General features: G+C 43.1%; 1 protein-coding gene across 1 annotated transcript; it reads left to right on the forward strand.

Annotated features, from left to right (window-relative positions):
- Positions 1 to 1,526: 1,526 nt before the first annotated feature.
- On the forward strand, positions 1,527 to 21,670 carry LOC110305489 (schlafen family member 8). Its single transcript, XM_085829749.1, has 6 exons — positions 1,527 to 1,661; positions 2,063 to 2,309; positions 4,517 to 5,586; positions 8,765 to 8,899; positions 16,960 to 17,683; positions 17,851 to 21,670. The coding sequence occupies exons 3-6, from the start codon at positions 4,524 to 4,526 to the stop codon at positions 18,158 to 18,160; spliced, it is 2,232 nt and encodes a 743-aa protein (XP_085685875.1). The 5' UTR covers positions 1,527 to 1,661; positions 2,063 to 2,309; positions 4,517 to 4,523; the 3' UTR covers positions 18,161 to 21,670.
- The last annotated feature ends 4,246 nt before the right edge of the window (positions 21,671 to 25,916 follow it).

Genomic DNA, 25,916 nt, shown 5'->3' on the forward strand with positions numbered 1-25,916 from the left:
AATGAACCCCTCACTCACCACATGGCCCACCACCTGTCTATCTTACTCTACTCCTGGCACCAGCTTCATCATCCATGTCTGACTGATGCTCTGGCCTCTGGTTCTCACCTGAGACCCTCTCTTTTTGCCCAGATGTCCCACCTTTACCCTCCAGCCCAGCTATTGGCCATTCGGCTCTTTATTTGACCAATCAGGAGATGATGGAAAACAATGATTAGAAAATACTAAGACAGGATATGCTTCATAATAATGACAATACCAAAGTCCACTGTAATCAGATCTCTGCCACAACAGAAATTAGCATATGAGTAACACAAGGATAGTCTTTGTGTGTTGTACACAAAAAGCTTCACTCCTGCACAGGAGGGTAAATGCACCTGAGAGCAGATGCTCAACAAAACAGTGGCATTGACTCCCTGGAACTGGAGTTACTGGGTCAGTGAGCCACAGCTGGATGCTGGGAGTCAAACCCAGATCAACCACAAGAGTGTGCTCTGAGTCCCTGAGTCATCTTCCCAGCCCCCTGTAATTGTCAGAGTTTTGCATTTCTGCATTTTATAAGCTTCATAATATAGTTGTATCTTTATCTTTTCAGTAATATTTGAACACTGAAAAAGATTAGTTACCTTTTAATATTCACTTAATTACTCCTGTAGTACAGGTTTTATTCATGTGACTCTAAGTGTTACTCTGGTACAAATTTCCATCAGCCTTTAACATTTTTTTGTGACAAAGGTCTCCTGGTGACAAAGCCCTTGCTGAATTGTTTTGTTTCACCTGAAAAGGACATCATTATTTTCTATCTACTAGGTGATTGTGTGTGTGTGTGTGTGTTGAATTCTAGGTTGACAGTCTTTTTCTTTCAACACTGTACAACCTGGAAAATAAGAATTTTAAAGAAAAGGGACTATGGTGGTACTGAAAGGGGAAGTTGGGAACCATGGAAAAACAGGTTTTGAACTAGAATACACATCCTGACGCAGTTAACGGTGTTAACCATGTGTAACAAGTATACATGCAGTCGGCACACAGAACAGATGAAGATCTGCATGTACCAGGGGTTAACAGTGGTTAGTTCTCAACTCCGAGCTCAGGAGGTGAGCTCCTCACAAAACCTTCACTCTCACTCTGCTTCCCCCAGACCAGCAAGAATCTGAGCTCCTTACCCAGCCTTTCCACAGCAGAGAACTCCTTCAGGCTGAGAAGGCTATAAGTCCTTGCTATAGGGAGGAGGCCCACAAATAGCCAAGAATGGGGGCTTAGCTGGAAACTCGGCAGCTAAACAGTCAGATCCATCAAAACCAGATGTGAGTTCAGTCTGGCAGCATGCCTGCAGCAGGCCAGAAAATTTGAGCAGTTTCGTTTTCCCCAAAATCAAGTAACCCAACCACTAGAAGAATTGATCAAGTTCACTGTTACCACTGCTAGCCAAACTCACAGTAGAACCAGGGCTGCTTTTCTGGACTTCACAGGCAGGTGACTAGCCCACAAGTGGAACACTACCCAGCCACAGACCAGAACGATCTTGTCCAGAGGCTGGCTTCTGGAAAGAAAGGGAGACTTACATTCCTGTCTGTTTCCAAATTCTGCTTTCCAAGGTGGCCAAGGAACAGGGATCAAGAGAACTCCGCCACTGAGTCTTTTCTCACAAATTGGAAGTGGTGAGTGAGGGCCCAGGTGTGACCTTCAAGGGAGCCAGGGAAAGATGGGAGGCCCGGCTCCAGAGGGAAGGGGCTGGAGAAGAGCTTATCTCCTTTTGAAAAAAATTTTACTGTCTTGTGTAATTTGCATGAATAGATTCCATAAACATATTGATTAGTCGGTATATAGATGCACACAGATAGGCCCATTAGGGAACACTAGCATATAGGACGAGCAAGGAGGAAAGAGGAAAGAGGAAGTGGGGAGAAAGCAGAGACCAAAAGAAACTAAAAACACAAAGAACAATCCAAAAGCCCAATATAGATCAGGTTCAGAATTATTAAAGTTTAGTTTATTAAGCACATTCTGAGTTTCAAGCTTGCTGGTTATTTATAGGATTCTTGATGGTCTCTTCCTGCAGCCTGGAAATGGTGGGTGGAGTCTCAAGCAGTGAAAAGAAAAGGCAGGAATTCAATACTACTTCCGCACATGCTGGGATCAGGAGCTCACAGGACCTGGTGAGACCCTCAGCTCCCCTCCAGCTTCCCCGAGGTCCAGCACACCAGAACTGGGACCTGAGCAGCCCAGAAGCCAGGGTGGCACCACTGTGTCTCTCCTGTCTGAAGACCCGGATATTTTCTCAGACTTGGCGACGCACTCCATTAAAAGTAGGTGCAGAGGACTGGAGGGGCCTGAGGGTGGAAGGGGATGATTCCAGTGGGTGAGAGACTGACCAGCCCAGCACAGGAGAAGGGGGACCCAGATGGGTGAAGGGATGGGGGAGGGAGGCTGTCTCTGTCACTCTGACTTGCTCTGGCTGGCACTCTCAACAGGCAGTCTCTGAGCTGGTAGAGCCTGTTGTTCTTAGTAGGTGCAAGTTAGAGTACAAGCTTCAGGCCCCAAGGTCCAGCTTTGAAATGGCAATGTTGAAAGGTATTCTGCAGATGCCACTGAGCGACCCCTCTCTCTAAGATACTGTCTTTAACTGAGCAAGGAGCCAAGAGACAGAAATAGAATTGCTACTATCTAACCCAGGATTTATAATCCAGAAGCTATGGAAAAGAGCCTAAGACCCAGGGATTTCAGTTTCCCAACTAGCACACCTTCTAAAGCCTGTTTCCTTTCTGTCTTGGTTCTTCCCCAAGATGGCCAGTCCCAGTTTGTTTTGCCCAGTGTACTGCCCCAGCCCTTCTAGTGTCTTCTGTGTTCCACTCTTACTTTCTACACACAGTCATCAGAGGTCTAATCTTCCACCGACTGTTTATATGGTTGTATAAGGGAGAAAAGATCACCTTTCTGCAGGTCTCAGGGAATGGTGCCATTACTATAGACCAGTTGTCCCACAAGCCCCTACAATCCTTCAGCATTGGCAAACATCCTCTAGTCCGGCCTTATTCTGGGTCACATGACAGTTTTAGGATTTTACTCCCTAAAAAAAAAAAAACTCAATTATATACATCTGGAGAGATGGCTCAGCAGTTAAGATCACTTCTTGTTCCTGCAGAAGACCCAGGTTCAATTTCCAGCACCCACACAGCAGTGAGCAATTCTCATAATTTTGGTCCCAGGGAATTTGAAGCCTTTTTCTGACCAGGCACCAGGCAGGAGATGTACAGACATACAGACATCTGTAACCTAACCTCTACCAGGCCCACTGCTTGCCTTTCTCCTCTTCTTCACCTTTTCCCAGCTCCTGGACCACCATCATTTCCAAACCTTGGTGCTCAGGATTCTGTTGTTTTAGTCCCTCAGCTTCCTGCTCCATCTTTAAGTTCATTCTGTGCTGGCTCTCTCTCCTCCATGGTATATATTGTTAATATTCCCATCGTAAAGAGAACTATCAATTTCTCTTAATACAAATTTTTCTGTGCCTCTCTCTCTCTCTCTCTCTCTCTCTCTCTCTCTCTCTCTCTCTCTTTCCCTCTCTCGTTTAGTAAGTCTATGTAGTGGCTTTTTCTGTACCTAGTTTTCATTTTTTTTCATTTCTCAATCCATTGTGACAATTCATAGACTTTTGCTTATTGACATATACGAGCCAAAGAATCTGGGAGGTTTTTAAAGTTAAAAGTTTTATCATTTCACCAAACATCCCGAACCTTCCCCCTATTCTGCCCACAGAAAGGGTTTCTCTGTGTAGCTCTGGCTGTCCTGGAACTTATTCTGTAGACCAGACTGGCCTCGAACTCAGAGATCCTCCTGACCATGCCTTCAAGCGCTGGGATTAAAGGAGCACCATCACTGCCTGGCATTTCCCTACATCATTTAATAAGACTTCCTAATCTCACTGTGCATTTCTGGTCAGCAGTTTAGATACCTGGAGATTCTCAGCATCTACCCTTGAGCTCCATACCCAACACCATACTCCTCTTCCTTTTCTCCCACCTCTGGGTTTTCACCTCCTTTTTGACATCTTCTTCAAGTATATTCTTCCATCATCTCTTAATTTATTAGAAATATATACCAAGCTGTGATATCTCACTCCATGGCACACCCTTAAATTTATTGATTCCTCCTGGTCTTATACCTTAATGACAATGGCTACATCCTGACACATCTGGTAACTAGGCGTTATTATCTCCTCCTGAGAGCTTTATTGAATCACGGGTTAATAGCCAAATTAGTTCAGACACTCCATCAATTGTTTTTCCTCCTATAGCCCATATCACATTGATGATAAGTTCTACTTTGATTGCCCCCTCAAAACAGTTTCTAAAGAGAAAGGACTATTTTTATCTTATGTGATATTTTATTGCTCTGACAGAATATATTTACCTCATAGTAAATATGTTTCAATAAGTAGATGAGTGAATTGTGTGCATGGGAGAAGTAAGTTTTTAGTAAAAGTAAAACAAATGTTTGGATTGTTTGACTATAGGATCAGCATGGAGACCCATCCCTCCTTAGAAGTGAAAGGGTCGTGCCCAGACTTGACCATCTATGCAGGAGAAGTGACTATTGGAGAAGAAGATAGAAATAAAATGGACCCAAAGAAAAGAAAGCTGGAGAAGACAAGAATTACAGAGGCTGCTTGTGCTCTGTTAAACTCTGGAGGAGGATTAATTGCTTTGCAAATGACTAACAAGAGTGAGCATCCTGTGGAGATGGGACAGGACTTGGAAAAGTCTTTGAGAGAGCTTATTATGTCCTCTAATATACAGGCTTTCTTTGAGACCAAGCAACAAGAGGATAAGTTTTACATATTTATTAAATCTTGGAGCTGCAACCCTGAAGATGGTTCTACTAAGCCTCGAATTTGCAGCCTGGGCTCTTCTCTGTACTGTAGATCTTTAACTTCTAAGGTTGCCATGGATTCAAGAGAAGCATTTGAATTTCTGAAAGATAAGAAGGCATCTATCAAATACAGTCCGACTGATGACAGAGCTCCACCTACTAAAATTCCCAGAGCCACGTGTCAGAACAGCCTTGAATCAAATCCAGCTTTTGAAATTTTCCAAAGTAAGAAACTTGAATATGGCCAACGCTTGCTTTTCTCTGAATCCCCATCTATAGAGTTTAAACAATTCTCTACCAAACACGTCCAAGAATATATGAAAAACATAATTCCAGAGTACATCTCCGCATTTGCAAACACCCAGGGCGGCTATCTTTTCATTGGAGTGGATGATAAGAGTATCATCCTGGGATGCCCAAAAGACAACGTTGACCGTGACTCTTTGAAAACTGTGGTAAATGAAACAATATCCAAGTTGCCAGTTTTCCATTTTTGTTCATCTAAAGACAAGGACAAGGTGTCTTATGAGACCAGAGTCATAGATGTGTTTCAAGAGGGAAATTTGTATGGTTATCTCTGTGTGATCAAAGTAGAGCCATTCTGTTGTGCAGTGTTCTCAGAGGCTCCCGTTTCATGGATGGTAGACAAGGAGAAAGGTGTCTACAGACTGAACACTGAGGAATGGGTACATATGATGGTGGATGTTGACCCAGGTAAGAGGAGAGAGGTTTTCCTTCTCTGTCCTTTCCCTCTTTTGAGAGCCTCTGTATCCTTCACACTCTGGAAATCTGAGTTCATTACACCCACTGAAGTTGGCTTTCTCTGCTTTTTGTTTTGGTTGGTTGGTTTCAAGACAATGTTTCTCTGTGTAGCCTTGGCTCTTGTGAAATTTGCTCTGTAGACAACTGGACTCAAGTTCACAGAGATCTACCTGTCTCTGCTCCCAAGTACTGGGATTAAAGGCCTATGCCACCACCATCTGGCATATATTGCTTTTTCTATCCTAATACTGAAAGGGTTTTGTGGCAAAAGAGGAGGGCCAAGGAAATGCCACAAAACCACAGCATGCAAACCTTGGGGGTGGTATGCAAATGAGTTGCCTGTGAGTGGGGTTGGAAAGAGAGAGAGCAGGCCAAGATGGTGAAAACTTTATAAAAGGTATTGAGCACATAAATAATGAACATACATAACCATGGCAATGGTGAAAATGTCTGTTAGTGATGACAGTGCTGCAGGCACTGAGACACTGAGTGTGGAGGGGGGATGGGAGCATCTAGATCTGGAATGTGGGATGTTCTATTGGCTAGTAATGATTTCAGCTTGGTATGAATACTGGTCGCTAGCTTAATCAATCTACTTTAGACATTAAGTAATTTCTCCTTAAGAAATGATTGCTTGTTGCTAGGAGTGGAGAGGCTATTTGCCTAGAGAATTGTGATTGTTACCAGGGTGACATGGCTCCTGGAACAACTTAGATTTTTTTCCCAGTACATGATTTGATTCAGAGGGCAAATTAATCATAAAATGCAATCTGAAAGTAAAATGCAGTTCTTATTGCTTAGATGAACCCTAAAGCTGGGCCCTTCAGCACTTAGCATGGTTGGAAGAAAAACCCAAAGTGATTGGAGAAGAAAAAAAGCCCATTAACATTGCAGAAGGCAAAGGAGGAATTCACCTGGAATTGTCTCCAGAGCAAACATCTCTGTTCTTTGAGTTTGGCTGGATACCCAGAAAGACTTAGGAGACCCTGGAGCAAGCAACCACTTCACAGGGAATGAATATAAGAAAACAGAGGAAAGAGAAAAGAGGGTCTTTAAACTGAAGGGTATTTAAGACAGCATGGAAAAGGAGCTTTTCTCTTCTGGGATGTGGGTGGAGTAGAAAGGTCAGCTGGGTGCTTTCTCTGGCTCTCTGAGCTATCAGGATTTCATCACAGTGCCTGGCTACTAAGTTGTCATTTGGTAAAACAAGCATTAGGGATTTTGTTTTTAAAACAACTGATTAATATTTGATTAGAGATTTTTTTAATTTGTTGCTGTAGAATCACACAGAAGAAGTTGATAAATCAGGGTGCAATTAGTAAAAGTAGGAAAATGAGAAGCAGGGGTCAGGAAGGGCAGTTATCCACCTCCCTAATCTCTAAAGGCCAAGGGGCTAGAGTCATCAAGTTGTTCATTACATTTTTGGAGAATTGTTTGAAGTTGTTGGATTTTGTTTTTTACTATAACTGATTGATTGACACAGAAGCAGCACTCCTCTTGGAGTGTTGCATCCACCCCAACCAGCAGGAAAGATGCAACACCACATTGTCCTTCTTCAAGCAGGTTTATTCAGGAACACTTAGCATTACAATACAGGAACAGGAATTCCCCCCCCTCCAACAACCCAGAGCACACCTTACATACTCTACTGACTCCTCCCAATCACCCCAGTCGCATAACGAAGTCCATAGGTTCACAGCAAGTGAGGACACCTCAGGGCAGCTGACTAGGCTTGGCATCTGGGCAGTGCAGGCGGCTGGGATGTGGCTAAGTCTAAGATAATGAGGAAGTCAGGCGCAGGTCATAAGACCTGGCAGCCATCCCGGGCGCCATCTTGGGGCGGCGGCCACACCCACTCCTCACATTGGAGAAAGAGGCATTTCAGCTAGAAGAAGATCCAGTGCCCATCAGTTTGGGAGAACATCCAGGGAGCCAGGGTGGGTTGATGAGGAGAGCCAGTTGATAGAGAGGGAGAAGGGAAGACCAAGGAGCTAGAGGAGGAGAAGGAGCTGTGGGTGGAAGCCAGCAAAGTGGGGCTTGTTAGCAGGATCAAAAGCAATGGAGGAATCATTTTGTTCAGACTTCAAAGCTAGAAGGAGCTGAGTTGGGGAACAGGAGGAACAGAGAGAAGACTTGGAGCAGAGGTAAAAGAAAACTTTGATATAAGGACTGTCCATTTCCTCCATCACTGGCGGTAGTTGTAAAGGATGGTTTACATGCTGATGAAATTGTCATTCACCATTCTTGAAACTTGACCCATCTGTCCCTTAGTTCCTGGAAGTATTTTATGAAATTCAATGCACTCACATACAGTACATACACATTTATTCACTGCTGGCTGGGCCAGTGCTTCTAACAATCTCATGCCTACCAGAACCTCAATTATTTTCAGGTTGTGGGCTCAGCTTTATACTAACCAGGGCAGGCTACCACCCACTACCCCTTCACTTATTATGTTTTAAATGTGTGAACTTTTCCTTGCATTTATGTATTGTCACCATGTACTCATAGAGTCTGAAGAGATCAAAAGAGGTCATTGGATCCTCAGAACTGGAGCTATGAATGATTGTGAACCACCATGTGGGTACTGGGAACTGAACCCTGGTCCTCTCCAAGATCAGCCCATGCTCTTGACCTCTGAGCCATCTCTCCATTCCCAACCTTCACTTTCTGTGTCCAGCTTCCTGCTACCTGAAATATTTGGCATGCTTATCTTTCATAGCTGTCTCTTACCCTGGAACTGTAGCAGGCTGGCACCAGGATCCCTGATCTGAGATTCTTACTGTCAGGATCCCAGGGTACCAACCAGCTTAGTACCAACCAGTGGGTCTCAATCAAGGTGCCAGCCAGAGAATTGACAAAATGGTCCTCCTCTCCACCACTTACCCAGGATGCCAGAGGGGTCCCTGCTTCCCCAGATCCTCCAATTGGATTTGAAGCTTTTGATGATGGTGCCTTTGTCACATGGGAAGGACTTCTGGTCTACCAGGGCTGCTTATATTAACTTCTGGATCAAGTTTCAGCTTCCTTTCTTTGTGGTTTCTGATGTCCATCCAACTCCCAACCCCCACCCCCAGAATAGAACCTATTCATTGTTGTTCTAACTCTTTTCATTTACTGTGTCACACAGAGGCAGCTTCCAAAGATCTATCTAAAGATTTTGAATGTCAGCTGAGTCTATGTAGCAGCCCCCCACGCTGCAGACCAGTGTATTCTAAAAAAGGACTGGAACATAAAGTCGACCTGCAGCAGCGTTTATTTCAAGGTAAGAACAGACATTTTTTACCATTAAGAGAAAGAGACCATTTAATAACTTTGGTTAAAAAGAAGTTATGGAGTAGCAGTGCGATAAACTTCTTGGGAATGAGATGACCTTGAAGTCATCTAGCATGGAGCTACCAAAGTCTGATAGTTAAATATGCAGAGGCCCAGTCCCCCACCAGGGATTTAAAACATATCATTCCAGCAGCAGGACCTAAGCATATGCACTTGAAGCAGCTTCTTAAGGAGTTCTGATCCTGTGTCTGGAACTCATTGACCTATACAGTCACAGCAAAAGCCTTGCATGGGAACCACAGTGATGGAATTGGCCATTTAATCAGCTTTTAAGGATGGGGAGAAAAACATACGGCAGATTAGAAGCCACTGAAGAGCCATTAGTAATTTGTCTTGAAAGGAAGTAGTGAGACAGAGCCACCAGGGTCTAACCTTGGTACAAAGTAATCATTTCAGACCAAGGATATTATTAGCCTTTCCCTAGGTTATGTCAAAAAATTCCAACTTAGAAAAGATTCATGTTTCTGAAGGTAGGAAATAGATTCTGTGATGTCACACTTTGAACATACCTGAGATCTATTAATCAAATCTGATACAGAACACCCTGTGTATGGTATAAGCATTTATTAGTGCTCTAGTAATCAATCTATTAGAAGGACCTTAGGTTTGCTTTCAAAATTAATTTACATTAAATTCTTATTATTTTTAACTTACCAGAATTGTTTTTAAACTTTCCACAAAGAAATCTGATGTAAGAATGACTGCATGTTTTAAATATTTCTTTAGGCTCAATAAATTACATTTAGGTTTGCACATACCACTATAAGATAACAGGAGCACAATGTCTTTCCATCAGTTTGGAGGGATATGACTGAATGGGGATATATACAGATGGAATTTTTTGTCTCCTCCCCATTTTTTAAATATTTTAATAAATTTATTCTTTATTGAGGATAGAGTTTTTCACACAATATAGTCTTTTTTTTTTGGCACACAATATATTCTAATCATGATTTCTCCTCCCCCAACTCCACCCAGATCTTTCCCCACCTCCTACTCCACACTCAACTCCACACCTTTCTATCTTCTGTCTCGTTAGAAAACAAACAGGTGACAAAAACAAACAAACAGGAATAGAACATAGCTGGGGATGAGGGGGCGAGAAAGGAACCTAAGGAAAAGAATAAGAAACACATACACATATGTAGGAGATACACATACATACACTCTCTCACACACACACATCCCATAAGAACACAAAATCGGAAACCATAATAAATAAGCAAAAGACCTATAAGATTTTATATATATGTCCCAACCAGCGGGACAGTCAAACATGGTCTGAAGAATCGCCTGTGGAGAGAATGGGGGACAAGAAACACAAAGACCGGACTGCAAGACTGATTGATCAAGCTGACAAATTTTATTTTTCCCAGGCAGGTTTTATACCAAATAGAAGCAGGATATGAGGAGGGGGATGACGCAGATTCACTTGTTTCTGGGGGAACGCACCTGTTCCCAAAAGCAGGATATTGGCAAGGTCAAAAGTTCAGCAGGAGGAACAGAAGAGAGTGGGTTGCCAGGTACCTGCCCACAAGATCCATAGCTATTTGTTCTTAACTGGGGGGTAGTACTTTCCTACAGAGGCCTCAACTTTTCCCACAGAAATCCCAACTAAGCTAGTACTTTTCCATTAAGGCCAAGACTTTGTAAGTAAGCACGTATGACTGACAAGGCAGTTAACATTCAAACAGGGTCACTCCCAACAGCTTCCCTTCCTTTTAGTACAGGACCATGGCAATTTTATTCTTTGCTAAGGCACAGATAGAGGCCTGACCTCTAGGGACTAAAGGGGATCTTGTAATGGCTCCAGTCCTCCTGGTGTTATCCAGTGATGCATGGGGGCCATACCTGTCCTGATGTCTTTTTCCTGGAGAGGGGATAGTTTGGATATCAACCCCTATGCAGTCAGGCTTGTCCCTGAGGGAACACAGAAAGATATCTTTAGTTTTTGCTTTATATTTCCTTGCAGTGCTTTGCCTCACAGCCCAAGCAAGAACTTAATCTGCCAGTCAGAGGGGGTTCTGGGTGGCCCCTCTCTACTTGTTCCTGGGGCGGGAGTCCCCTTTCTTAGGTTGGGTGGAGATGGCCTTTGGGAACACCCTGGAGGGAATAACAACCTCGTCTCCAGTCTTTTGGTCCTCCATATTACTTATGATAATGCACCTGGAAAGGTTTTGCTGCCAAATCGTCTGACGTTTCACAAAGTTGGTAAGTCTGTTAAGGGCCCAGGGGCCAAATGAAATAAGCAAAATCAATCCAACTAACAGTCCCAAAATGGAAGGAAGTAGGGTTAACAACCACAGAGAGGTTGAAAACCAATTTTTATACCAACTCTCTTCTCTCTCTCTCTCTCTCTCTCTCTCTCTCTCTCTGACTCTCTCTCTCTCTCTCTCTCTCTCTCTCTCTCTCTCTCTCTCTCTCTCTCTTTCTTTCTTTCTCTTGGTGTCATTTTTTCTAGACCTTCTCTGACTTTTTTTATGCTTCCTTTGACCATCCCTGTCTTATTTACATAAAACCAACATTCTTCCCTAAGAGCTGCACACAGCCCTCCCTGCTGTAAAAAGAGTAAATCAGGTCCTCTGCGGTTTTGTAGGACAACTTCAGCTAAGGAGGAGAGGGAATCAGTGAGGTCGTCGATGCCTTGTTGTAGACACTGGACATCTCTGTCAATGGTGACACTGAGTTCTTGATACCCAGACTTAGAGAGAACAGATGAGGAGATGCCAGTCCCAGTGCCCACAGCACCAAGGCCTAGGAAATGATGAAATGGTGATGGCAGTTAGAGGTTCTCTTCCCTGGTGGACCAGTGAAGGGGAGGAATCAGTGGACCGATCCCACAAATGAAAAAATTCTTCTGAACAATAATAAATCGATCAAGGAACCAATTGCACAAGAATGCAAAAATCAGAATTTTCTGTAGAAAAGGCACTGGCTGAGAGGCAGGGGTAAGGCCATCAAGGCAAACCCACCAAGTATCATTTGGAGAAACTAAATATTGGATACTAATCTCAGGTGCAAGGGTAACATTGCAAAGATGGGCATACTGTGGAGGAGGTAGATTATGAGTCACACAGGGGCCCAATCCCGAGACCTGAGAGAGAGAGAGATAAGCCATTCGACACTCCTGGTTGCCAGCGACAATGATGGGAGTTATTTACAAGGATAAAATGGCAAGGAAGAGCAATACCTTCATAAAAAGATGGTTGGGAATGATAACACAGCCAGCAATCAACAAGATTAGGGGAGGTGGCATTAAGTGCAAGAAAGGTTTGATTCACTAAGATGAGGATATGAAGGGGGGAGGATTGGCTATGGGAGCAAGAGAAATTTCTGAGGTAAAGATATAAGCAGTTTCTGTAAAAGATGGAGGGTCAGGTTTTTTGGGTGGCTGTGGATGGGGGACTAGAACAGGGTTGGGACCAATAGGAACTGGCAATTTGGCATGAACGTGTTCTTTAAGGAGATTAATGATAAAGGTAAGGCCAGTATCTGTGCCTGATTGATAAAGGTGGAGACCCCATGAGAAACCCTGCTCCCAATCTTTGGACTTAGTATGGTCTGTAAATGTAATGGACAGGGGGAGGCACCAACCCAAGGTGACATGGTCAGAATTTTTACAGAGAGGACTGACATCTAAAAAATTCTGGGGATGTGAAAATTTTCGGGAGACAGTAATATAATCCCAGGAGTAGGTAGGATTCCAATAAACTGTCCCCGAGGTCTCACAACCCCAGCTGGCGCAATAAAGATCAGCTTTGCCACCGCACTTATGATGGAGGGAGTGGCCACAGTGGTGCCCTGGGCAAACATAAAAATCTGTATCTTGAAGTAAGGTTCACCTAATGGAATTATCCCAGCCAGGTTAACTGACCAATGATCCGAAAAAATTAAAGAAAAAAAAAAACTATAAGGACTATAACTCTGGGTGCTGGGCACATTATCTTCTGGGGCTTTATATAAATCTAGCTGATCTTCAATACCCCAAGGGACCTCTGCTCCCTATACTAGTTTACAAAGATTGGTGCTAAGGCTGGCTGGCCACCAAATATTAGTGAAAGTCTTGGGAGTGGCCCAGACAACATCATTTCTCTCTGTGAGGACCATCCAAGTGTAATTCCAAGGGAGGTGTCTATTGTTAGGAGGTTTGGTTGGAGACAGGTGAAGGTTGGTGGTCCTTCTGGTCCGAGGAGTAGGATCGGGAATATCTTCATTTGGAGCAGGATCTGGAAAAGAAATAAGATTTGTCTCAGGAGGGGACGATTGCTCCATTCTGTACACAGAAGGGTTAACAGTTTTTACTAGCCACTCTGGTAACCATCTTGGGCCAGCATTTTTTTTTTGTCATAAATGCAAGCAGACCTTCATCACCATATAATGATGGGATCTGGTCCTTTCCATTGTCCAGTAAGGGGATCTCTCCATCACAGTAGTACGTGAGAATCTCGTGACTTAGGATGCGACAGGCAGTCAGCTGCTAACCTACCTTCATTATCCAGGGACAAGAAGTTAAGAACAAAGAGAGCATGATTGAGCCTGTTTCATGGAGTCGAGGGGGAGTAAGCATCTGTAACTTCAGTCAACCACTGAAGCATATTTTTTAGAGTCTGATGGGCTCATTCTACAATGCCCTGGCCCTGAGGATTATAGGGAACACCAGTGACATGTTCAATGTCAAACTGGGAACAAAACTGTTGGAACTTGGTTCCTGTATAACTGGGGCCATTGTCAGTTTTAATGATCTGTGGTTTTCCCATGGCAGCCATGCACTGTAAAGTATGTGTTATCACATCACGTGATGCCTCTCCAGAAAGGGAAGATGCGTGTATAAATCCACTATAGGTATGAACTGTAACATGCACATATTTTAACCTTCTAAAGGAGGGAAACTGGGTAGCATATATCTGCCATCATTCATTAGGAATGAGTCCCCTGGGGTTGACTCCCAGATGAGGAACTGGCAGCAGAGTGGCACATCCACCACAGTACTTAACAATTTCTCTTGCTTGGTCTCTAGAAATCTTGAACATTTGGCATTTAAATGATGCAAAGCATGAGCCCATTTAGCCAAATCTATGGAATCAAGTAGGGTGGGGAATGCTGCTCAAGTAGCCCCATCGGCTAGGGCATTTCCATATGACAGAGGATCATGCAGGCCAGAATGGACACTCAAGTGTCCCACAAGAAATGGCACTGTCCTTTTAATGATTAGGGATTGGATCTCCACAAATAATTTGGAAGTGGTGGGAGCAGACTTAATATATGTGAATGTCTCTAAGACAGGAATAGAATGAACCACGTAAGCACTAGCAGTATACAGATTAAATGGGATCATTGGTAACATTTTAAAAGCCTGAAGAACTGCAAACAATTCCACCAGCTGGGCAGAGGAATATGGGGACTACACTGAAGTAACCTAATCTTGTACAACATAGGCAGCTTTGCCTGTTGAGGAACCATCTGTAAACACCAAGGTGCTGTCAAGGAGTGGAGTTTTGGAGGTAACTTTGGGGAAAACCAAGGAATCCATCTTTACAAATTGTATAAGGGGATTATTTGGCTAATGATTATCTATAATGACTGCAAAGGAGGCACAGGCTATGGCCCAATCATCATTAGATTGAGGAAGCCATTCAATTTGATCTGAGGTATAAGGGATAATGATAATATCAGGACCTTTGCCAAAGTACTGTCTGGACATTTTTCTTCCTTTGACAGTTAGGGCAGCAGACAAGGAATAATAGGTTGCCAAAACCTTAATTGGACTTAAGGGGAGATATACCCTTACAAAGGACATCCCTTTTTGGTGGGAGTCTGGGACTGCTGCCAGAAGACCTCTACCAGAGTATATATTATAGCACAAACTATAAAATAAAGTGGGGCAGGGTAATAAATTTGAAATGAGGTTTGGGAAGAAATGGCTTGACTTATCTGCTGCAGGGCTCCCATAGGAATCATAACTTTATTAATCACATGGAGATCTTGTAAGAGTCTCCACTTACCCAACTTTTTCTTAACTGTGATCCGGCCCGGGCGGGGAGAAGGACAGTCAAGGCTGTCCCCGAGTCCCCAGGCCACCTCCTTCCTGCAGGCTGCAACTTCGCTACGGGTCTCCACTGAGGTCTCAAGAGTCACACGTGTACCCCGGTTTGCGAGCAACTTACACGCCTGCCTGCGACCTGCTGGAGGGTCTGGAACGGCCTCCACTTTGCTCCTTGCCTCAGAAAACTGCAGGCACGTGTCCACTGGCGAGCAGGGTGTTTGCAGAATGTTCAGGCAGCACTCGCACTGGAACTTAGGGCAGGAAGAGAGCAGCTACAGCAGACAGAGCCAAAGGGAGGGAGGGACTTTTGGATTGGATCAGCCAGTTAGCAGTGGAGGAGGATGCTTACAGAGCAGAGGTTTTAAATTTCATCAAACTCAAAAATCCCAGGACGGCTGCTAAAAATCAGGAAAGCTCTAAAGGCAATACATAGGAGCTCAAATAGCTTCGCAAGCAGTCCCCCCTGGTGACTTTTATTAGCCTATACAGGGGATACACAGCTAGCCCTGGAACTCACTGCCACCAGAAAGAAGACACATTGATCTGGTACAGCAGCATCTATAGGTGTACATGGGAGACAGGAGCAGGAGGGGGGAAATCTGAAACACCATCAGCCACAGAAGGTGGAGCCGACAAAGGATCCTCTTGAAGGGTACAAAGGAGGTGTATGAGTCACAAGATTAGCAGAAGGAGGACAGGGGACAGGTTCTTTAAGAAACTGCTCTTCCAGCAACATCACAGGTGGAGGAGGGCAAGGGGAAGAGTCAGAGTCCTTAAGGGATCGCTCTCCCTCAGACACTAAATGCTTGAAATCTGGCCATTCAGGGGAGGTTCTAAGAATGTCATTAATGAGGGACCAGTAACTAAAGGCAGTAATAGGTATTTTTGTAGGTCCAAATGCTTCATAATAATCTTTGAAATGATCACCAACTCTGTGCCAGCATTTCTCATCAATTCTCCCCTCTTGGGGGAAACATGGACAAATGTCTCCCACAAAATCTAAAAATGTTATTAATTCCCTTTTCTTAACCCTAGTTCCTCATGTTTTGAGTGACTCTTTAAGCCCTATCACAAAAAAGTGACTGCTTAGAAAATTCTTGACCCATATCTCACCACATTTCTCCTAAAATCTGCACCACATTATTTTTTTCCTCCCTGACTGTCTCAAGGCAGGAAGGACTGTGGCTTCATGTCAAACTGAAGTCACTCTCTGGCGCTTCTCAAGAGGACCAGGTAGGCCTACCCTCCAATGATGAGTGGCGTTCTCTCCTCTGTGACCCCCTAGAGTCTCTTTGGAGGCGCGAATTTGTCCCGACCCATGGGAGAGTCAAACAGGGTCTGAGGAGCCACCTGTGGAAAGAATGGGGAACAAGAAACACAAAGAATGGACATCAAGTCTGATTGATCAAGCTGACAAATTTTATTTTTCACAGGCAGGTTTTATACCCAGTAGAAGCAGGATATGAGGAGGGGAAAGACGCAGATTCACTTTGTATCTGGTGGAACGCACCTGTTCCCAAAGCAGGATATTGGCTAGGTAAGAAGTTCAGCAGGAGAAACAGAACAGAGAGGGTTGCTAGGTATCTGTCCACAAAATCTATAGCTATTTGTTCTTAAAGAGGGGTAGTACTTACCTACAGAGGCAGCAACTTTTCCCACAAAAATCTCAACTAAGCTAGTACTTTTACAATAAGGCTAACACGTTGTAAGTAAGCATGTAGGCCCAACAAGACAGTTAACATTCAAACAGAGTTGATTATATAGATACAGATATAGATAGATATAGATATAGATTAGATATAGATTCCCCAGGCAAAGCATATGAGACAAAAATCTTCCAAAAATATTGGTCACCTACTTAATTCTCCATTTGAAACATAATATGTGAGTTGTTCAAAATGATACAAATATTTACATGAAATCTTGTCTATTGTTTTCATGTACAGTGTCACCAGACCATTTAAAGTATGGTCCTGAATCTCTCTGGAAGGAGCTGTGTTCCGAGCATGAGAGACTAGAGGATTTAGTAAAGCAGCAAATACGTTCTTTCTCCTGTGGTTTGCTGATCCTCTCTAGAAGCTGGGCTGTGGACCTGAACCTGGAAGAGAAGCAGGAAGTCATCTGTGATGCTCTGCTGATTGCACAGAATAGCCCCCCGATCCTCTACACCATCCTTGGGAAGCAGGATGAGCAGGGTCAGGACTACTGCACCCGAACTGCCTTTACTCTGAAGCAGAAGCTGGTGAACACTGGTGGCTACACTGGGAGAGTATGTGTCATGACCAAGGTTCTCTGCCTGAGCTCTCAGAACAATATCGAGACCAGTGGGAGCTCAGTCTCTCCTATTGATTACCCAAGCTCCTATAACCTTGCAAACATCCAGGAAATGCAGGACTTGCTACAGGCCCTTGTGATTGTCTTGCTCAACTTCAGGTCTTTCTTGAGCGACCAGCTTGGCTGTGAAATTTTGAATCTTCTCACAGCCCAACAGTATGAGATACTCTCAAAAAGTCTCCGCAAAACCAGAGAACTATTTGTGCATGGCTTGCCGGGCTCAGGGAAGACAATCATAGCCATGAAAATCATGGAAAAGATCAGAAACACATTCCACTGTGAAACAGATAGAATCCTCTACATCTGTGAAAATCAGCCATTGAGGGACTTCATCCAGTAAGTGTTTGGATCTTTGTCTGGGTGTGTTCAATCTAAGATGAACTTTTCTGTTCTTACCCTGGTTCTTGGGAACTAGTCAGTCAAATGATCTGAGATAGCAGTTCTGTGTTGCTAGGACTATGACATACTCAGAGAAACACCTAATGTCTTTTTCACTGTTACAGGGGAAAAAACATCTGCCAGGCAGTGACCCGGAAAACCTTCATGAAAGAATACTTTGAGACAAACAGGATCCAACACATCATTGTTGATGAAGCCCAGAATTTCCGCACTGAGAATGGGAACTGGTATGGGAAGGCAAAAGTAATCACACAAAGAGTGAAAACTTATCCTGGAATGTTCTGGATATTTCTGGACTATTTTCAGACCAGTCTTTTGCAGGAGAGTGGCCTCCCAGATTTCGCACTCCAGTATCCAAAGGAAGAGCTCACACAAGTGGTACGCAATGGAGATAAAATAGCTGAGTTCCTATAACAAGAGTTGCAAAAAATCAGAGATAACCCTCCATGCAGCATCCCCAGAGCATCCCTAAACATTGTTCATGAATTTAAGTGGTCCCAAAGTGTATCAGGCACCCTTAAGACTAAACACTTGACTTTGGAAAAGATGGTAAGCTATGTAGCAAATAAGTGTGATGATTTCTTGAGTAAAGGCTATTCTCCTCAAGATATTGCAGTGCTTTTCAGCACAGACAGGGAAAAGAAAGCCTATGAGCATATGTTCCTGAGAGAAATGAGGAAGAAGAGGAGAGCATCTCAGATGAATGATGCGTCTATCTGTCATTCTAACATGTTTGACAGCATCCGTCGATTCTCGGGACTGGAAAGAAGCATTGTGTTTGGTATCAATCCCATTGCAACTGAGCAGCCCATTTCCCACAACCTATTGCTCTGCCTGGCTTCCAGAGCAATGAAACATCTGTATATCCTGTATCTTTCAACTCCTGAGGGGCAGAGCTCAACGGTGGCATGCTGAATGGGATGTATGAGGTCCTAGGTTCAATCACTGATGATCAGAAAGTTAAATCAAGTTGAGGTCCTCCGGGACACGAAAAAAGATAAAGATATAACAAAACCTTGTTCTGTAGTTTTGGAAAATGTAGGAAAAAATTACCAATGTGTATATTGTAACTAACTGAGGCTGAAAACAAAGCTGGAGAGAAGGCTGGCAAGGCAATGTACACATGACATAGGCTATGGGAATGTTGAGACCATAAGGATTGAAACCAGAGATGAAGACAACACAATGCAGTAAGTCATATCCAATCTTAAAACAAACTTCCATTTTAAATTGGTAAATACATTTATGAAAATATTGTATAAGGATAAAGATAAAGACTGAAAACATAATATTAAGTAGCACTGGGGTCTGTGCCTGGAGCTGATCCTGTGCCACAGCGCTCCATCCCCAAATACCCCTGGGAAAGAACTGGCCTCCCACAAGTGCGGACACAAGCAACAGATACCAAGGCCACTTGGCATCATCAGAAACCAGTTCTCCCTCCACAGCAAGCTATCATGGGTACCCCAACACACCAGAAAAACAAGACTCTGATTTCAAATCAGATTTCATGATGATGATAGACTTTAGGAAGGACATAAGTAACTCCCTTAAAGAAATACAGGAGAACACAGGTATACAGGTAGAAGCCCTTAAAGAGGAAACATAAAATTCCCTTAAAGAATTGCAGGAAAACACAACCAGACAGGTGAAGGAATTGAACAAAACCATCCGGGATCTAAAAATGGAAATAGAAACAATAAAGAAATCACAAAGGGAGACAACCCTGGAGATAAAAAACCTAGGAATGAAATCAGGAGTCATAGATGCAAGCATCACCAACAGAATACTAGAGAGAGAAGAGAGAATCTCAGGTGCAGAAGATAACATAGAAAACATCCAGTGGAAAAAAGACAGAATTTCCAACAAACAGTACTGGTCAACTGGCGGTGAACATGTAGAAGAATGCAAATTGATCCATTCTTATCTCCCTGTACAAATCTCAAGTCCAAGTGGATCAAGGACTTCCACATCAAACCAGACACACTGAAACTAATAGAAGAGAAGGTGGGGGAAAATCTGGAACACATGGTCACAGGGAAAAAGTTCCTGAACAAAATACCAATGGCTTATGCTCTAAAATCAAGAATCGACAAATGGGACCTCATAAAATTACAAAGCTTCTGTAAGGCAAAGGACACTGTCAAAAGGACAAAACGACAATCAACAGCTTGGGAAAACATCTTTACCAATCTCACATCCAATCGAGGGGTAATATCCAATATATACAAATAACTCAAGAAGTTAGACTCCAGCAAATCAAATAACCCTATTTAAAAATGGGGAACAGAGCTAAATTAAGAATTCTTTTTTTTTTTTTTTTTTTTTTTTTTTTTTTTTTTTTTTTTGGTTTTTTGAGTCAGGGTTTCTCTGTATAGCCCTGGCTGTCCTGGAACTCACTTTGTAGACCAGGCTGGCCTCGAACTCAGAAATCCGCCTGCCTCTGCCTCCCGAGTGCTGGGATTAAAGGCGTGCGCCACCACGCCCGGCTTAAATTAAGAATTCTTAACTGAGGAAACTGGAAGGGCTCAGAAACACCTAAAGAAATGTTCAACATCCTTAGTCATCAGGGAAATGCAAATCAAAACATCCCTGAGATTCCACCTCACACCAGTGAGAATGGCTAAGATGAAAAACTCAGGTGACAGCAGATGCTGCCGTGAGGATGTGGAGAAAGAGGAATACTTCTCCATTGCTGGTGAGATTGCAAACTGGTACAACCACTCTGGAAATCAGTCTGGTGGTTCCTCAGAAAACTGTACATAGTACTACTTAAGGACCAGTTATACCACTCCTAGGCATATACCCAGAAGATGCTCCAACATGTAATAAGGACACATGCTCCACTATGTTCATAGCAGCCATATTTTTAATAGTCAGAAGCTGGAAAGAACCCAAATTTTCCTCAACAAAGGAATGGATACAGAAAATGTGGTACATTTACACAGTGGAATACTATTCAGCTATTTAAAACAATCACTTCATTAAATTCAAAGGCAAATGGATGGAACTTGAAAATATCATCTTGAGTAAGATAACTCAGACACAAAAGAACACACGGTATTACTAACTGGTTAGTGGATATTAGCCCAAAAATCAAAATACCCCAAATTTCAATTCTCAGATCATATGAAGCCTAAGAAGAAGGTAGACCAAAATGTGGATACCTCAGTGCTTCTTAGAAAGGTGAACAAATTACTTACAGGAGAAAATATGGAGACAAAGTGTGGAGCAGAGACTGAAGGAAAAGCCATCTAGGGACTGCCCCACCTGGGGATCCATCCCATATACAGCCACCAAACTCAGATGATATTGTGGATGCCAGAAAGTGCTTACTGATGGAAGCCTAATATGGCTGTCTCCTGAGAGGCTCTGCCAGAGCCTGATATATACAGAAGAGGAAGCTGGAAGCCAACCATTGGACTGAGCAAGGGGGTCCCTGATGGAGGAGTTTTAGAAGGGACTGAAGGAGCTGAGGGGGTTTGCACCCCACGCAGGGAGCAACAATGTCAACAGGCCCCCAGAGCGCCTGAGGACTGGACCACTAACCAAAGAATACACATGGAGGGACCCAAGGTGAAGACAACATATATGGCAGAAGTTGGCCTTGTTGGACATCAGGTATGAAGAGAGGCCCTTGGGCCTGAGTGTGTTTGAAACCCCATTGTTGGGGAATGCCAGGGTGGGAAGATGAGGCAGCACCCTCAAAGAGGCAGGGGGAGGGCATTGGAGGTTTCTGAATGGAACACCTGGAAAGGGGAAAACATTTAAAATGTAAATAAAGAAAATATCCAATAAAAAAGAAAGAAAACATATTTTTGAATTTGTCTTTAAGATATATGTTTAGAAGAGAGGTGGAGAAACTGACTCAAGTGTGTTTAATTCTCAACAATGTAATTTGATATTTTGCTTTTTTTTTTTTTTTAGATAGATTCTCTTATAGCTCAGGCTGGTCTCATACTCACTATGCAGTTGAGGTTGTCCTCGAATGCCTGACCTTCTTGCTTTACCTCCTAATTTCTAGGAGTATAGACCTTATAGACCTTCATAACACACTCAGAAACCTCAACTATTTAAAAAAAAAATGTTTTTACTAACCTGAAATCATTGCTTTGTCCTTTTGACCCTAAAGGTTCATTACCAGTTTTCAGAAAGAATAGCCTGAAAACATTCTGTGTTTCAAAGTCATGATGGATAACTTTGATTCACACACCAGCTGGTATGAGGCCCCCAACACACATACAGTAGAGGACTTCCAGGTCTATGTTCATTCAGAGATGATGCACCTAACCCTCAAGAGACTGGAGGCCTTCAGGGAGTTGAGAGATAAGAATGGGTGGAGGGTGGGGACATCCATGTGGAGACGGAATGTGGTGGGGAGGAGGTGTGGAATGTGGAGCAGTTGGAGGATGAGAGTGAAGGGGCATGGAATGGAATATGGAGTATAAAAAATGAATTACAAATAAAATTCAATTTTAAAAAGTTCTTAAAAGAAAAATAAAAGCAGTACTGGATAGAGTGGTTCTTTCCACCTAAGTTCCAGCTTTCTCTTGGAGGCTGCCAGATTAAGAGGCCAATGGAAGGTGAGAGTGTACTTGAATTCAGCAGTGTCCTTGCAGCTCTGTTCTTTGTACCACTCGAGGTTTAAAGGAAGAAGGAAGAGGAGGAGGAGGAGGAGAAGCCATTCTTAGTTCTCTCTGTCCTTATGCTTGTGGGTTACGATGTAAGCACTCAGCTACTGCTGCAGCATTGTTAGTCCTACTGAGCAAGAATAAGATCACTATCACAGTTTTAAAGGCAAGTTTGAAGTAAGCTTTATTAAATATGGCCAGGTCCATACCTGGGATTCCCAGAGAATAACCCTAAATTACATTAGCCAGGGGCTTATAAAGGCAAAACTCACGAGGCTACATACCTCCCACCTTTGCCAATCAGAGGCAAGCATACATCCTGACATGGTTCCTGCCTATATGTCTCCTGCCTACATACCTCCTGTCTGTGTGTGATCAAGCACATATCTTACACAATTAGTGCAACCATGCTTGTTTGAAGAAGGAAAAACACTAGGCTTGTTATCTTACATGAACAGCCCCCAGAATTCCAGGAAATGATCTGTTCTTGGACAAGTGGCACTTATTGGTTAGAAACATTTATGTTTAAAGATTTCTCAAGCACAGTAATTTAAACATAAAACATAACTTTAGCCATCACACACACACACACACTCCCACGTTATATCCTGTATCAAATCCTTGACTCTATGGTGAGAACCTGTTCATACTGGGATCTAATAACCATCAGCTTCATGACACCCAGATGTGTATTTCTGTATCTAGTTAATGAATTAAAGATGCAAGGGCCAACAGTAAGTAGAAGAAACAGAAGGGCTAAAGGCATCCAAGTTTACTATCTAGGAAGACCTTGGAAAAGAGAATAGGAACCAGTCATTTATTTCATCTCAGGTCCCTTGTTAACAATGTGTTGTGTTTTGTTTTGTACAGTCAGATGATCTCCAATGATTACTGAGTGGTTTCCATAAAAACATTTTCTTTTCTTAAAGCTACAAAATAGCCCCCTTCTTTTATAGAGTAGGTTGGGTGCTCTGTCAAATAGAACTATTTCAGCTAATGAATCTACATACTGGTAGATCTGGGTCTATTTGATTTTAAGAGGCATCTTTCCTGGTATGCCAACAGACACTTTAGGTTGTCATTTTGTCCCCTATAACAGGGACTTTCCATTTGACCTAACATTCATCCTTTTGTTGAGGATAAAGAATAAAGTATTTTCTTCTGTAACTACTTCCTGCTGAAATTAATGTCAAGATCCCATGGGACCTTGACACCCAGGTACTGAGAAGGGACATATCAGATGAACCAGAAACTGACTTCTGGTAATTAACTCTCTCTTGCTATTCTGAGACCAAAGGCTGCCAGCTTCCGGCAATTAACACTCTTTTAATATTTTGAGGGCCAAAGCTTCTGGCAATTGACTCCTGCTGCTAGCAGCAGGGGATTTATAAAAGAAATTTGGTTACTTTGGGCTCTTTATTCTTTTAACTCAGGGTGGTGGCATAGGGGGTCTGCTTGCTGGCCAGAGAGAGCCAGAGCCGGAGAGTTCATTAACTCTTCATGAGCCAGAGAGAAAGGGAAAGGAAAGTCAGGCACACGCACACTGGATGAAGGGAAAAGGGGATTCTTTGCCACTTTATTTGTGTTCTTAGCTTTCTTGATTTCTCAGAAAAAAAAAATTACCTCATAGCAATTACCAAGTAGAAACATTACAAGCAAGGTCATTGGTTACATGGCTTATGTCTACATCGCTTAATTTCATAGTGAGTGTAAGGCAATAGTTCACATCATAGGTGGATACGGTTTAAGGAGTTACAGCAGAATTATTTACATGTCTTTCCTTTAAGTCTAGTACCTGACGAAACATCCCTTAGCTGTTTTCTAGCTCTGTAAGTTCCTTATAAGTTTAAAGCTTTTATGGCACAAGTTAGCAAGGTTTTGTCAAGAGAGAAATCATCTGCCTTGTGACTTACTATTTTTGAAGTCTTGTATAGACAAACTAGTCAGTTATTTACTTTCTGTCCTTATACCTACCATAAGTCTCTCATTCCCGGTTTATGACCTTTAGTTACTGAGATTAGTAGCCTCGGTCCTAACCTAGAAGGAAGGTTTTCCTTGACTGTAAATTTATTCCAAGCCTATTTGCTTTTCCTGGTGCAATTAGCTCGTGACACAGAATTCTATTTGCAGCTTTTTATTCTACAGGGGGGAGGGGGGCTTAAAATTACTCAAATCAATTCAGTAGTTCTATAAAATCATCATGAAACTGTGAAACTATGAAATCATCAATTCATCTGAACAGCATTATTACATGAAAGTACATCTTCAGATAGATCTGCAGGAAATTTGCCAAAGAGGGTGGGCTGATATTCAGGATTCAGCGGGTTGTGTGACAGTGGTAGGAAAGGCATATCAACTTCGAGAAGCCATCCTGGGATGAAGCCTCTGGGATCCATGCCTCTCAGCTCTCACCCACTGCAGCCATACAAAACAGTGGACCATCTCCAGAAAAACTCCCTTGCTCGCCATAGCCTTTCCTGCATGGCTCTTGTCAAATTAAAATGCTGTCCAAATGGAATGTTAGTCAAAGGCTAGGAAGGGATTCAGTCAAGGGGCATTCAAAGGCTAGGAAGGGATTCAGTCAAGGGGCATTCATGCAATGGGGCATTTATGAAAAGCAGCTGGTTTGCTGACCCAGATGAAGAGACTGGGAGCAAACATATTGACTGTACAGGCTCACATCAGCTTCAGCAAATCCAGGGCTTTCAGCTATTTGGAATAGTATATGCAGCTGATTCCTGGATGGTGTCTGTTAGCCAATTCAAACTGCTGGGACAGATATAACTAGGGACAGAAATTAAAGCTTAGGAATTTAAAGGAAGTATTACATTTGGAACTCTGAGGCCCATGGTCCTGGTAGTTGGGAGAAGGGAAGAGTCCCAAAACCAGGGGAGAGAGAAAGATCTCACCCTTGGGAGGCATGGCTCCCACCCTTGAGGTCTGAGAAAATAACAAAATGTCCCTGGCAGTTGCAAAATAGACACAGCAGCTGTAGTTGGCTGATAACAACAGAGTGGGATAAGAAAACCTATGTTGTTCCCAGGTGAAGGTGGTCCTTTTGAATGTATGCTCCCTCCTTGTGGTTTAACCAGGTGCTGTAAACCAATTAGCTTAAAGACCAACATTCCTTTACCCTCTAATGTAATGCCAAGACTTGGAAACCCCTGCTTGTGGTTTTTGTTGTTGTCGTCGTCGTCGTTGTTATTGTTGTTGTTGTTGTTTTTCCTTTATAAACCCACTTCCCCTAGACCTCAGGTGCTCTCCTATCCTGTTGCATCAGGAAGATTTGTGGCCTGCCTTCAAGCTTGAATAAAGACTCTCATATGCTTGCTTGCATCGGAGTTGTGGTTCCTGGTGTTTGTTGTCTTTGGAGTTTTCACAATCTGAGCACAGCAATACTGATCTGCCTACCAGGGGTTTTCAGTGGGGATCTAAAGGGTTCTGGCCAGGCCAAAGAGCAGCAATTCTCTGAGGGGAGCTAGTGGCCCCTTCCACAGCAGCTGCTGCTCCTGAGTCAGAGGCAGGAAGTGGGAAGCAGA

The sequence above is a fragment of the Mus caroli genome, unplaced genomic scaffold (genome assembly GCF_978045245.1).
Source record: "Mus caroli unplaced genomic scaffold, Mus_caroli_1 scaffold_13, whole genome shotgun sequence".
Lineage (NCBI taxonomy): Eukaryota > Metazoa > Chordata > Mammalia > Rodentia > Muridae > Mus > Mus caroli.